The sequence below is a fragment of the Antrostomus carolinensis genome, unplaced genomic scaffold (genome assembly GCF_000700745.2).
Source record: "Antrostomus carolinensis isolate BGI_N321 unplaced genomic scaffold, ASM70074v2 scaffold3354, whole genome shotgun sequence".
Classification (NCBI taxonomy): domain Eukaryota; kingdom Metazoa; phylum Chordata; class Aves; order Caprimulgiformes; family Caprimulgidae; genus Antrostomus; species Antrostomus carolinensis.
The window spans coordinates 2,211-17,564 of record NW_010308524.1 but is presented as its reverse complement, the minus strand read 5'-3'; the positions used below and the strand labels follow the sequence as shown (position 1 = coordinate 17,564).

The window sequence follows — 15,354 nt, the reverse complement described above, 5'->3', positions numbered from 1 at the left end:
TCTGAAAAGTTATTTTTTACCTGAGCTTGAAGGACACAAGTTTTAAATGTCTGTAGAGATATGCACAGATATATCTGCACGTTTCTCCAGCATAGTTACCTCCTGCTGCGAGTATTCTCCACCTCTTCTGATTTCCAGCATCCCCTCAATCCTGTTCCCTAGAATGGCTGTTTTGTTATTAACTCTCCCTGCTGTTTTGCCTTTTTATGCTAAATTCTGTTATATATTTTTTTCCTCACTTCTTCCTTGTCACCTTTAAGTTTTCATATGTGCAGAATTCATTCTATTTCTGGCACAGTGCAGACAGACTATGACTCTACAGAGTCTATGTATCTCTGTCCTGTATTCCCTGCCCACTCTACTCTATGTATTCAAAAAGCTCTGTACCATGTGGGCTGTCCTGCAGATATGGAAACTTGTGTGACTTATTGAATACCACCAAGAGTAGATAACTAGTGCCTCATCATCTAGAGTCCTTTCTAATATTCTTGATGAGATTTGGTTTGGTGTCCATAATTCTTAAGACATGTCTTCACAACAGAGAGGCTTGAAGCCTGTATTTATGATGGTTGTTCTTTAAAGGTTCTTAAAACACAGCAAGATGGGATTAATGTACTCCAGCAAGAAACAGTAATTCAACAGTAGTTCATCCTATAACTGTATAACCCCCCAACACCTTCTCTGTCCTGTTCTCTTGCCATCAGCTTAAAGCTCTTCCTGATTCTGCTCCTGAAACTATATTGCCTGCTTTCTGCATTACCTACCCAGCTGGCATAAATATTCAGGCACCTTACCATTTCACTGCCAAACTCAAAGGTATGTAATAGCATAAGAAAGCCACAGGAGTAACAAGTACAATAATTTCTAGACTGTTACAACCAAATCCTGAGTTGCTGCAGCCAGATTCAGGCCTGTTATGAGGGAAAACTGACCTCTACTGTTCAGAAGGGAATCCCCTTCTTTTTCTTCCCTCCTATGTCGACGCTTTTAATTTGGCGCTATATCATTCCTAGACCAAGACGTTGCTGAAACAATCAGCTGGTGGTTATTCTTTCATGCAAGTAGTAACAGCAAAGAACTGTCTCTTATCTTCCCCACCTCAGAACTGTAACCTTTTTTGTTACCAACAAAATTAACAGACACTAATTGGTACATAAATCTGAATACCATGAGCTTCTAGTACTTCATAAAGCAACAGTATGTCAATAATATATGAAAAATGCCACAGTATTGCAAATTCTATTAAAATACTATTATTTAAATGTAACAACCGGTTTTACAGACTGTTTGTAAAGCCCTATGGTCTTTCAATATTCTTCAGTCCTATAAAAATAACTAAGTACCTTGTGTGAGAGGGAACATGTGGTTAACATTAACTGTTAAAATTAGAACAAAAAGCTTTAGACAGAAAGACTCGGCTGAATTTGGATAAGTCACCTAGTTTCATAATCAGTACTTGATTTGGATGATCACAGAATCCCATATTAATTCTCTGTGATACTGAATATTTGCAGTTCATGTGAAAATTCTGCCAAATGAATAGTCAGCACTTCCAAAAGTGAAGCTTGATTAGTTCACCATTAGTAAATTTAGTTTTTCCAGGTCAGATTCGCCCTTTTGATAGGATAGAGCAATGCCATCCACTTTGTAAGAGTACTCTGAAGTCTTGCTGATAACATTAGAGAATATTACTTATACAAACTAAAAATTCAAAAGTATATTAAAAAGCAAAAAACACATGTAAAGACATATGACTTCAAGTTGACATCTGCTTTCATTTCCTCCTGCTCATTTCTCATTTTCCACCCCCCCTCATCCTCCAACTTTCAAATACCTGCTTTTTAAAACAGCCAAACTCTCCCTTCTTCTCTAAGTTTTTTCTTTCTTTCTTACTCTTTTCATTGGGGCACGTTTTATTTTATCTTCCCCTCCCACCCCATGATGAACTGTAACAATTTCTTCTATTCTGATGCCAAATAATTTTTGCTATGGAATACTACCCTACCCAGAGTCAATTTTACCTAAGGAATACAGTCTTGCACATATTCATTTGCATATATCATGTCTTTCATAAAAGAAACACCAACACAAGAATTCTACACTTAACTATAAAACTTCCATGCTATATATGCTTACATGTATTATATACTTACATAAAATGTAATAGAGGCCTTTACTCTATTAGCTGCATTCTTAAAATAATACTTTATAATGTCACATCAGAACCCAAGACCTCCAAAGCACAAACCAGAAGTTATACAGAAGTATTTAAGAAATCTACTTTAAGACCATCCAAAATAATACAATAAAAAAGCACTTTTGCATTAATAATTCCCCTAATACCTACCATTGAAATAGCACTCCAGAAAGTCATTATATTTCCCATGCCTTTTAAGGCATTGTCAATTGTATTTTTACTCTCCTGTCTATACAGGAAAAAAACCAGGGCACCCATTTGTGACAAAATTGTGTCAATATGAATATATGCATAACATTTGCTTTATTTCCTCTGATTCTCTCTTCAAATAAGCTAGAGTAAAACAAGTGATGGTATTTTCATTAAATGAACTACAAGGACAGGTAAGGCAGTATTTGCAGGCAACAGAACTAAGAGGTAGTACTGCTTTCACACATGTAGCTTGCATGTAAGATGTCCTATACTCCCTTCAAATTACCCGTCCCTGAAAAAACAAACACAAGTAGTTTGTCTCTTCTGATGAGCCACCAAAGCAGGAACAAGTGGCTTTTTGACTGAAGAGGCAGGTAACAGGCAAGGATAGATCGTACAAAGTAACCTTGCAACTCTCACACCAATAACTAATGGAGGAAAACAAATTATTTTTGTTTTCCCTTAAAATCATTCTGTCATCATTAACATATTTGTAGCAACACATAAAAATTCATTCTAGGGAATAGTTTTAGGACTGGAAACACCGAAACATTTATCCCTGGCCTCTATTTGTCACATCATACCAGAGATAAAAATCCTCATTGAAGATCAATGTTAAAAATTCGTGCTTTTCTGGAATAGGAACTTTCTGTGGCACACATACAAGAGGAAGCCTGTCCTAGATCCTTGTTGCTTCAGTTCCTTATAGCCCATACCTTCAACACAAATGTAGAAATAAGAGGACTGCTCCCACAAACGTGCACATAATTACTCCTGTAAGCAGCTTCCTTGTAATATAACGCAGCCAGTCACCTTAGTTTCATAGATGCAAATTCTTAGAGAAAAAAAAAAATACATTGTAATAAAAAAAAAACAACAAAAAACAAAAAACCCCCCAACATACCCTGCCTCTTACAGATCATTTTCAAACTTTAAATTTTAGTGAAAAGTTTAAAGATGGAGGGAAAGTATTAATCTCAGGAATGGAAAGGATATATTTCACAGGTTAAGATATCCTTTTGTACCTTCATTTGCTGCAGAAAGAGATACTATCCTTTCCTAAAAAAGGAAAAAAAAATTCAGGCATATCTGTACATTTACTCAAATCCTGATTTTAAAGGTAGAAATCTGAAGTGTATTTCATTCTAATGTAGGCATCCAAGGCAAGGGCCCTATTCTCCTGGATTCTTTCCTTTTAGTTGATTGGATGTTGAAGACTGAAGCTTGATTTGTTGTGAGGACAATGCTCTTTCGTAACCCTTAGTTCTGAGGACTGATATTTCGCATGTCTGTAGTTGGATAAGACTACAAACATGGAAAGAGCAGGTAAAACAGAGGAACATACTATATTTTTTTTTTTTTTGAGATCATTCTATTAATGTAAGAATTTGGGGACAAAATATTTGTGATATTGCTTTCTGCAGTCCCCAAGTTATTTCCATCGATAGCATGACTGTATCAAACCGAAAGCTAACTGCTGGGAGAGATCTTAACTTACAGGGAAAATAAATAGAGTGCTGGAAGTATAGCGAAGGCTGTTATGAACAGCAAACAGCAGTTTTACTACTGTCTTGGAGCCAGATTAGGTTCAAAAGGAAAGAAGGAACAGGCAAAAAAATGATCAACTATTAAAAGTTAAGACACAAGTTTGTTCTGCTGCTGATATACAAAGGCAAAGCCATAGCTGTTGCAGAAACTTGGATGGCATATGTGACCTACATAAAATGCCCAGGGGCAGCTGAAAGAGGTTTGGACAAAAGTTTAGCATGGGACTTTGAATAAGAACACAGGCATCTGAAGGATTTTATTCCAGGCAGTATAGAACTCTACCTTTCAATTCACGCTTTTATAAAAAACAATGACAAATCACTAGTCAGACTAAAATATATAGTTGGTTTTCAAAGCATCTTTTCTATATTGATGAAATATCCGGAAGGTAAATTTTGACAGTGATTAAAAATGGATCCAGTTGTGCACAGCATACAGTTCATTGGAATATAGCTCTCTGAACATGGCTACATTCCAGATGATTAAAGATTTCTTCTTCTGTTTCTGGAGTGAGTTGTATGTTATCTTTGATTGGAGACAATGGATCTGACTTTTTACAAGAAGGAAGTCTTTCATACTCTCTGCACAAAAAAAAAGACAAAACAAAACCCAAGAATGTTATGATATTATGTTTCTAACCATAGGCCTGTAACAACATATGGGTTAAAACAAAGCAAGAACCCTCACCTAACTACCCCTCTCTCACCTATGAATAAGCCGAAATGAAAAATTTGTGATGGAAAGTTTTAATTTCAATTTCACTACCACTGAACAACTTCACTGAAAGTAATTTCAACTGTTCCAGTTATGCTGTGACAGAATGACAGATATTAGCTTTATAACTGAAAGACTGTATGTACCACATCCTACTCTGGTGTACATGCTTCTTTTACATCTTCTGAATAACTAGTTTCATATATATCCTGTGAGTCTTGACATCAGGAGAGAACAGATTAGTGTCCCCCATGATTTATTTGCCAACAGACAATATAATTCTTAAGATATAAGGCTAATTTAAAAACATTTTGAAATCTGGAAAAAAAAAAAAATCAAACAAAACAAACTAATAAACAGAATACTCAGAGCTAAGTCTGTCCTGGCAGTGAGAAAAACCTTTTTCTGAAATAAATTAAGAAAATAATTTGCTAAAAGCTAATAAACAAGTACTTCATTTACATGGAAGTAAGTAATATATATAAATATATATACATATCCCCAGTATGTGCCCAGAAGTTACAGACCTACCAAAAATTGATGGATAAAATGTGGATGTTGGGAACTAAGACTTTCAACCATCAGCAAAGAAAAAGAAGAGTGCCATCTAGGCTCACTCTGTTCTATCTGCCTATATTCTGAGAAATTAAAACATATCAGTTTTCCTCCCCGTGAAGAACCCTGGTCAGACATTTGCAATTTGAGGTCAAGCAATACATACACAAACAGTTTCACTTCCTCTTTGAAACTCCCATCAAGAGGATAATAAAAAGTAAGATTTCTAAAAACGTTAGGAGAGCAAGTAACATTTTTTTTTTTTTTTAAAGAATTCAGTTGTATGTTTATAATAGACTACTGTAAGGACCAAACTTACTAAAACATATTCATCTAACAACATATGCTCTCAGTTTCATATTTACTTCTCAGTGAGAAGACAACACTTTTGTCCTACTCACAAGAATAATAATTTTATTTAAATAAGACTTATTTATTCAAAGTTGAGATTGCTACTTGGAGCTGGGAAAGCTTTGCCACCAGTTTTTACCTGAGCCCATGGAAATAGTGTAAGTTAAAATAACTACATGTGAAGCTTTTTGTTTGTTTTGTTTTTTAAAATAATAATTGTCCTTCAAGTTCAAATCTTGAAGATATCTGCAGAAACTTTGAGTTAGGCAAGTCATCTGCACAAAGGAAAACAATAGCATTTTATGATGCATAAAAAGGTCTCATAACTGAAGACTTCAGCTAATGGAAGTGTTCGATCTGTTTAGCATCATATGGAAAGCAGAACTGTTCTGAAAATCAGCCATGTCAAAATGTGAGAGGTAGATAAAGTTAAATAGAGACAAGCTTCTATTCAGGTAAGTTTGACAATTTTTATGCAGACTTTGCATTTAAACTAAGAAATGCCTTTTGGTATTTGATGTCAAACAATGGTAATGATTTTCCTATAAATTATGTTAAACTAAATGTACTACCTCAACAAATGAATTTTAGCTGAGAGTTTTTCCTGGTTAGAAAGAAAAAAGCAATTAGAAGAGCATATTTACCACAAATCACACTTCATGGTTATATCAAGCTTGGGAAATTAAAAATTCTATGTAGAAAGTATCTGTCTTAAGCTATTATATGTATTAAATGTTATGTACAAAGGAGACGTGCAGAGTCTGCTTTGAAAACTGTTTCTTTGGAAAAAAGTATACAGGATGCTAAGTAAAGGGTTAAAGCAACTCACCTTTTAAACTGGAAGTTTTTCCGGAGTTCACTAATTGCAGCTTGTAGTCCCAGCTTATTTTCAGCATCACAGTGATTCCTCTTCTGCACAGGTGACAGTTTCCTGCTTAATCCGCTCACTTTAGCTGGTATCAATGGCTTGAGCTTTGTTACAATACGCGACCCTACACAACTGGATTTACGTAAACCAGGAACCTGTGAGATTTTAATATTAAAGCACAAATGGTTAAAATGACAACTTGTAAGCAACAGATACTATGCTGCAAAGCTTACAGTAAAAAAAATAAAATGCTTTATATTGTGCTGGGATAATGCAATCTGAGATTGCCACAACAAAGTATATTTAGATAGCTTCTGTAATCTAAAAAATGGCATCTCAAACTCATTAGACACAATGCAGCTGTACAAACTGGCAAAACAGTTTCCATAGGTGTGTGTATTCTAAGAGGTTGCAATTACATATTTCTTTCAAATGCAGTTTTTAGAATCTATTAAACATTTATTTTCTTATCTGTTTACATGAAAGCACAACAAAAACCCTTCTAAGAATCTACTCTGTGATATCACACTTCTCTGCGATACCTCTGACTCCATTTTTCATGAAATCTAAGCAGAGCACAGATATCAGTATGATTATCCCAAGGATCATTAGACCTCTAGGTGGACCTTCTTATCCAGTTTCTGTACCTGGAACTCAAAACAGCCATGCTTGGCCAGAATATCCCATTCAAATATGACCAGCCTTAAGTATGAATACAAACAATTAAAAGAAAAATACATGGCTTCATTACAAAATTTATTCTAGTTATTCACCAGCCCTATTATTAAAAAATGGTGTGCCTCATTCTCAATTCACTTATCAAGTTCCCAAGCACTGAATTTGTGTTTTCATACTTATTCTGAAATTACCTAATTCCTACAGTTATGTCAGTAAGTGTGATTTTTACATTTTGTATTCTTATCCCTAACTGCAATCTCTTATATTCCTACCATTTTTCTGGGGTCAATATCAGGCTGACAGCTACTCAGACTGCTGCCATCACGCTTTCTAATGCTGACACAACATTGTTCATAATTTTTGCCTTCTCAAACTTCATGCACAAAAAGTAATGAGTTTATTTTAAAAACAGAAGAAATACACTAAAGCCAGATCTGCAGGATGTTTTTTCTGTGAGTAGCTTACCACATTCCATAAATTAAAAGTTATACCTATTGTTATCTATTTAATCACTCTCTTCCTATTTGTACTAATGTGAATAATCATAGCACAAAAACTAAATACATGTAATGTACTTTTAGACAAAGTTAAAACTTTCTTTGCCAAATAAGTTCACAAGCGGTAAAAGGCCAAACGGCTTATTCATATTTTCCATCATTTTCTTCTGTCTTACACATGCTTTCCCCCATTTTTTTGGGAAGAAGCCGTTTGGAAGCACTAGAAAGTTTTACTGTTTGAGGCATTCTGCCACTTCGTTGTGGAATAGGAACTACTCACAGTTACCAGCTTCTAAGTGATCACTCGCTTCTAGCCTGCTATTTTAGCTTTTGTCTGTCATTATAAGGACCAAAACATAATTATCAAAATGCAATACCCACAGAAGAGATGGTTACCATCTGCAGGTGTAAGAAGTTCTTATTTTACAGTTGGCTACATAAGATTAGTTTAGGACACCTAGGTTGTAAATAATGCTCATATTTCACATTTGGATAATGCTAAGAATAAAGCATTTTGCTCTAAATTACTTATCTTTTCTGTTTTGTTTTAGAAAGATGGCAGAGCTCTTCCTACTCCAGGTGCTTCACTTAACTAATGCAAATCATTCTTCCTCATCCAAGTATCTGCTATTGATCACCTAACAATTTTTTTTCCTTAAAATAAAAGTTGCTGGTAGCCTTTTCTTCAAAGAGAATTCATAACCTCAGTTCTTTCCAAAACAGCATTGCATTTTGTCATCCCTCCACCACACACACACTTGTTACATAGTTGTTGTTTTTTTAAGGGAAATTACATTGTTTCTACCTGAATAGACTAAGCAGATTTTGGAATCCCAAATAGAGTTTGGGGAAGAAAAAAAACAAAACCACTCAAGTTTAAAATGTAGCCTAAAAATCGGAACAAGAATACTAGGAAGACTAAAAATAAAATCCTAAAATGCCCTGCCTTGTAATATTTTGCTGTTTATCTGTCACCTCAGCCATTTTGCAAAACATATGGAGTCATCCATAATTGTATATTTCTTTGTGGCACTGAATTACATCAGTTATAACTTAACTAACTCAAAAATAGGCAAAGCTGCATGTCAAACACCCACTAAAAAACTTAAAACCAGAGTAGACTGCTCTTTCCTCTTTTGTCAATATTAGCCTCTTTACTGAGCTTGTAGCAATTGTGGAAAATAATTAGCAGTAAAAACCACAGCTGGAATAATATCACAGAAAAAAAAATATAAAGTCCTAGAGAGCTCACTATCTTCTAGGCATCTGTTAGAGAAGAGCTTCTATCAGTTCTGATTTTAGAATTGACTAGCTAGGCATTTTGGATTGGAAACATGATAAAAGTTGATAGTTTACCCAGACTGCCTCCCCCACTTATTAAATTTCTCTACAGATCAGCTATGTTATTCAGCTTACTAAATCAGTATAATTTATGTTTTAATTGATTTACTGCTTCTTCCCTAGATCTGTAACTTATTTTTCCCTCTGGTATCTTTTAATGTACTTAACACTAGCAAAGATTTCCCTTGTTTTACAGTACCAGTAACCGAACCTAAGGGAAAACTGAGCCAAAAACTGAGCTCCTTATCTCTACCTCCTCCCCTTCAATTCTGGCTACTTGTTCCAGTGATCTCACTGATTCTACAACTCCTGAGAGCCTGAGAGTCTGGGTGGGCCAGAGTTCCAATATGACTGACCTTTTGGTTGTTCTCAAGTTAGTTTCCAGCCAGGTTAGTTTTCTGGTCCACCTCAATCATTACCAGCACATAAAGGAAGCAGAGGGAATACATGGCCAAGGAGATAAGTGGGGGAAATCCCCACACTAGCCACTTGCCTACTGTCCTCATGGATTTTCATCAGATTCCTGTTGTCTGAAGAGCTCCAAGCATCCTGAAAATTTGTTTATATGTGATGCTTATATTACCTCAGTACTTCCATACTGTGTACTCCTCATGTGAATATTTAGCATATTCATTCTCCCAATATACCTTGAAGGTCAGCAAAACACTAAACAAAACATATTGAATACATTCTTAAAACTAAAGTAATAAAATTCTGCATCCCAAGAAGATTTAAGAAGCAGGCAAAATGTTAGTCTAATGAAAATTCTTGTAATCAGGTGTTCCAGAATAAAGATGTAAATTCCAGCTTAACACAGAAGCGACTAACAATAGCCACAAGATGTCACTATTACACAAAACACACACAGTATTCTCGTTGGCAGACACACTTGTGATTTCAGTCTGTCCTTAAGAAAGAAGTTAGTAGGGGTGTACACAAAAGGAGGGAAGCGTCTTCCTTTGACTTATGAATCTTTTGGCCAGTTCTAATGACAGTGCCTTAAAGAGTTAGAGCACTTTTAGATGCTAAGGTCTTAGAAGCTTTGTAAGCTAGACAAATGGGTAAAAGCTCTTAGAAATGTCACAAAGACAAAGCACAGAAGTTTCTTCTTAGACATCTAAGAAACCACATAGAAGTCAAATTACGGGTGCCCAGCCAATAGAAAAAAAAAAATGAAATGCAGGCTCTGAAGGAAAATTGACTGTCCTTTCTGTATTGATTTGTTACTGTCTAACAAGGCTTTTAACTAAAGCAATTAAACAAGAAGGTTGACTAAAGCCTTTCCAGATTTTTAAATTTAAACACACTTTTTGTTATGAAAAAGGAAGGAGACTGCTAAAGTAGCAGATTTATCAAGACAAGCAATAAAATGAGGTTGTGTCTTGTGACTGTATCTGGATTATGAACATGACAGCAATTGGCATCATAAAACCTGTGTATTTAGCATGCCTCAGGAAAATTAAGAAGTGGTTTATTGCCTTAGCTTCTTATTTTATAAAAAGTGTTTAAAATCCCCAAACAAGCTGTAACTGTGATACAATCAGCAGTGGCCTGGTTATAGTTCATCTCATTCCTGATATAGATGAATAAGAATATAGTGCTCTTTTGCCAACATATGTGTTGCTTAAGAGTCTTTCATTGAGAGATTAAGAGTTCTAGAATGAACTAGTACACAGCAAAAACTGATTTTCAGAGTTTAGTAGAGCCCACAGTAAAGTAAAAAAAATTCTTACCTTGGTCTTTATGTTTATATTTTTTCTGTCAGTTTGAATAGCAGACCAAGTACATTGATCATCTGGCAGTTTTGAACTGGAATCAGATTCCTTCATCAAGAGAAAATTAATTTGGTTTTAAAAGTTTGGTGGGTAGGGTAGTGGTCGGGGGTTTTTTTGGTGTTTTTTTGTTTGTTTGGTTTTTTTTTTTTTAAACACAATGTATATTTTTATATCTACTGGTTTTCATCAACTCTAAGAACATGCAGAAAAACCTGGGCTTATTTTCAGCAAGCAACAATACAATGACACACACACATGCTTTCTGAAAGGACTCAGAGACTAACAAAAGCAGAGAACAAAGACTAGCCTACCAGTTGTTTTTTGGTTTGTTTTCTTTTCTTTTTTTTTTTTTTTTTTACAACCCACTGTAGTGAGAGCAGTGGAAAGACTGAAAACAAATTAAACCAGAGAACAGACTTGATTTAAGCTAGTAAATCAATTCATCCTACACAACTATGTTCAGCATTGACAAGTTCTGTTAGCACAAACTACGTAATCTGCACGGTATATAATTTAAAGTGACAGTAAATGCTGAAACAACTAGTTTTCTTACTTCTGCATCTGAACTCTTGGTAGACGCTTGTGGTATTTTTGAAGAACCCAGAGTGCATTTTGACGGCTCACAAGACCTTTGAGACTGTGGTGACTGCTCCAGTTCCGCTAAGGGGGAGGATTCCTCCTCTGATTCGTCACATACCACCCCACTCTCTGTTTGCACCTCATTAACCTGATCTCCCTGGGATACCAGGCAGTTGCGTCTCTGTTGGTGAAACTGCTGTGAAGATACAGTAGGAGAAGGACCAGGATTTCCTGAATTATTTACGAGGCTGCTAAACCACTGGAAGCAACTTTTTTGTGTTTCTCCAGAAGGTGTAAAGATAGTCCTTGTTGATTTTTCAGTTTCTGGAAATTTTGAAACGTCTTCTGCTACAGATTTAACTTCCTGTTGCTGGCAATCTTGCTCAGCATCTTGAGTTAGATCACCGTCATCCTTCTTTGCTGTACCAAACATAATTGCATCACTGCAGAAAAACCTAAAGAAGTGAAAAAAGGTGAAGGCAACGGAGAAGAAAGTTACTGCAAATGAGTATTTCATCCCCAAAATCCAATATTTGTCTCTATCCGTCAATTTGGTTTTTGAAGTGTACTTTCAGACACAAATTATTTTGACAGTGGGCAAAGTCTTAGTCCCTCAAGAAGGCATTTAACAGATAACAGTAAAAAAAGGGGGAGGAAAAAAAAGCATCTGTAAATACGTCATTCATTGACCGGAATACTAATAGGTTCTTCATCTGAAAAAGAGAAACATGTAGGAATCCTATAAAGTTTAAGAATATTTGCATTAATTATCATAAAGCTGAACCATAGTGAGCACTTCACCAGTTCTTATCGAGGAAACTAGAACCTATCTAGTTCTTTTCCACCCTATAACAGCAGCTCCTATGATTAAGTACAAGTCAGAACTTTTCAATAAACAGAGCATCACTTTAGAGAAGCTGCCATCTCTGACAACTCTTAGTTTTTAATGCAACGTAACAACTCTCAGCTCAGGAAGGTGTGTGTTAAACCTAAAGCACAGCAGTATTAAGACTGTTCTGTAAAATTACACTGCTCAAAAATGTTGAAATTTTTTAAGATAAAAATTACACAATAAGACACATGATTGTAATAACGCTTTGTAAAACCAATTCAAGTAAATGTGGCCAAATGCAACCAAAAAACCCAGGCAATTAAAAAACCTAAAAACCCAAAGTCCTTTCTCTCAAAATGGTGGTGCAGAGATAAGAACAGGTATTTGTTATACAGTATGACCACGTTTGGCTTTACTGAAACAAACAAGAAAACCCCTATCAATATAAGTCACTGTATGAGCAACTGCTTATGTATTTGGCACAAAACTAAATGAGAGATGTGATATGGCCTTTCCCTGGAAAAGAAATATGGTCAATTCCTATTTAATTTTGATATCCATAGGCTAGATTGTATTGAATAGTCCCACAGTCTTTATTTCTGCAGTAACAAATTGATATAGTTTATCTATATTATCTCATACATAGATGGCATGCCTAGCACAAAGGGTTCTCCATCTCAGCTCGGGTCTACAGGTTTATGCCGTTGCATAAAAAGGTCCAAGGTAGTATTTTTCTTATTTTCAGTATTCAGGTTATTACAGCAACCGGGACAGCAAATAGTACTAATTACTAAAACATGAGATGCAAGCATACCTGCTTCTTGTTCCTGGAACAATTACAGCATCCATCTCCTTGTTTTTCCTTTGTAGAAAAGAAGCAAATTTATTTCTAACTCTAGGCAGGGAGTTAGAGCTTTCTTGAGTGACAGAATTCCCTGAAGAATCAAGGCTTTGTATTGCTGAAACACTCTTTTGTGCTTGACCATCATCATGCTCCTTCTTGAATTTCTTTGTTTTTGAAAATGAGTATTGGTCCAACAGATCTCCATCGGAGATATCTTCTAAATCTAAAGACAATTTAAGCATCACTGCAGAAGCATGTTTTAGAATTAATCAGTTATGAGAGAATTGAGCATTACTCGTTTACTCTCACAGGCTTAAAAGTATTAGTAAGATCTGGTAGGAACATTTTTGACATTACAGTTCAGAAGTCTTAACACAGTTGTTTTCTAGTACACAGCCTTAAAAGTAACTTTCTGTGGAAAGTTAGTAGATGGAGTGAAAGTAGAACAGCTGAAATGAAACATGACATTGTTTGGGGGGTTTTTTTTGTTGTTATTTGTTTGGGTTTTTTTAAACACTTCAAAAACAAAATAGATTTTACTTAGTGGCAGGTTTCTAAACTAACTACAAATTTTGATAAAACAGGGAGTAGGAAGATATCGGGAGTAACAAAGGCAAAAAAGGGGCCCTAGTAGCATAATCAGAAAGCAAAGGAAGCAGAGGAAGTGAAGATACCTGTCAAATAAAGCACAAGGAGAACAAAGAAGTGCTCCTTCTATTACAAGCCCACAGTCTATTTCAGCACATATAACTTAGGTGGCATAAAAGACAAGACAGCACAGATTTACTAGAGAAAGTTGGAATAAAGAATACCTACACAGAGGATACAGGCAGCACAATCTTACATGCAGAAATACATGCAGAAAACATTCTTTATATTTTATGTTTGGTTAAATATCAACTCCAGGAAAAACAGACTGTTTCTATTTTTTTCACAAGCCATTATAAAATGGAAGTTAAACCAAAAAATATCTAAAAATAGAACAGATGATATTAAACATGACAATTTAAAATTGAAAACACTGAAGTTTTATAGCATAAGGAAGTTAAAATCAAATGCTGCTGAAAGTGTGCTGCCACCCTTAATCGTTACATAGGCTGTTATGTTATGGTTCATTAGTCTTTCAGCTTGTTGAAAACAGAATACAGACAATAAAAGAGTTAGGCCTCTAAAATTTCATGCCATCAAGTCCAAGACAAAATCCTTTCTTTCCCCACAGCCTTCTAGTGTTATTTATACACTTATTTTAATAAAAACATACCACTCCTTGGCCTTTTTGCCAAGAGCTCTTTGCCTGGAAGTTTTAGCCCTTTAATACTAATTATCTTCTCCATGCCTTTGGTTGTTGGTTTCTCTGGTAAATGCATTTTATGAGGCACAGTGTCTGCATGAGGGCCAATCTTGTAATCTCTGCTCCAAATGCTATTTACATGATTAGCATGTCTGTCATTCCAGCCACAACTTCTCTGCTGTACAGGCTAAAAAAAAAAATAAAAAAAATTCAAAAACAAGACATAGGTTTATAATTCTGCCCTCTATATACGATTGCCTGATTTAATATACAAATACATTTTAACATTTGTGCAACAACTAGTGACATACTCTACACACATTTTTTGTTCCCATATTTCTTATGCTTTTCATACAAATTATTTTTCTTTTGTACTGCCATGACTTCATTCCAATATGATGCAAGTGACCAACTACTAATCTTAGACAAAATTAAAAGTTCAAATTTTATTTCTATTCAGAAAACCTAACTTCAGAAAATACTTTCATCAGAGTAATATATTTGGAAGAAATCTAAAATCTCTTACAATTTTCTTTTTAAATCAGTTACCTCTGTTAATAGTATTAAGGACTTACCAAAAAAAGTCTGAAAGTAAAACAAACACTAAAGTCTAATGCTATGAGAAGTAAGATTTTTACCTGTACAAAGAATGAGAAATATGTGTGTGGGAGCATAGTCTCTGTAATAGCAGAATAGCTTTCACTGCCAAGTCTGTTGCAGAGAACATTCAATCAAATTTTTCCATTAATGTTCAGACCCATATTAAAATCTTAACACATAACTTGAATACAAAGATGTTACCTGTGCAGTGTCAGGGTTATAGTTATCAATTTGTTCCATTGTATCAATATCAATGTTGCCAATGGCAATTTGAAAGGCAGTATCATCACCAAAATATCTGTTCCCATCATATTAAAGGAAAATATCTGAATATTCCATTAAATTTCAAGAACCATAGCATGAAAGTTAGACTAGAGGTTTCCCATTTTTGTGCTAAAAAGCATTGCTAGAATATTAACCAAAAGCATTAACACTACTACTCGTGGTTTAACCAGATACAATAGCAATTGTAATAGGTCTGCAGTGCTTGGC

General features: G+C 35.1%; 1 protein-coding gene across 1 annotated transcript in view; it reads right to left on the bottom strand.

The window, feature by feature from the left end:
• Nucleotides 1–4,376: 4,376 nt before the first annotated feature.
• EXO1 (exonuclease 1) overlaps nt 4,377–15,354 on the bottom strand; it is a gene marked incomplete at its 5' end in the record, with an annotated part of 11,997 nt that continues 1,019 nt past the window's right edge. Inside the window, 7 exons of the mRNA XM_010165775.1 lie at nt 4,377–4,518; nt 6,387–6,580; nt 10,675–10,764; nt 11,270–11,750; nt 12,942–13,194; nt 14,233–14,449; nt 15,064–15,160. Coding sequence (XP_010164077.1) covers nt 4,377–4,518; nt 6,387–6,580; nt 10,675–10,764; nt 11,270–11,750; nt 12,942–13,194; nt 14,233–14,449; nt 15,064–15,160 — 1,474 coding nt within the window. The remainder of the gene's footprint in view (nt 4,519–6,386; nt 6,581–10,674; nt 10,765–11,269; nt 11,751–12,941; nt 13,195–14,232; nt 14,450–15,063; nt 15,161–15,354) is intronic.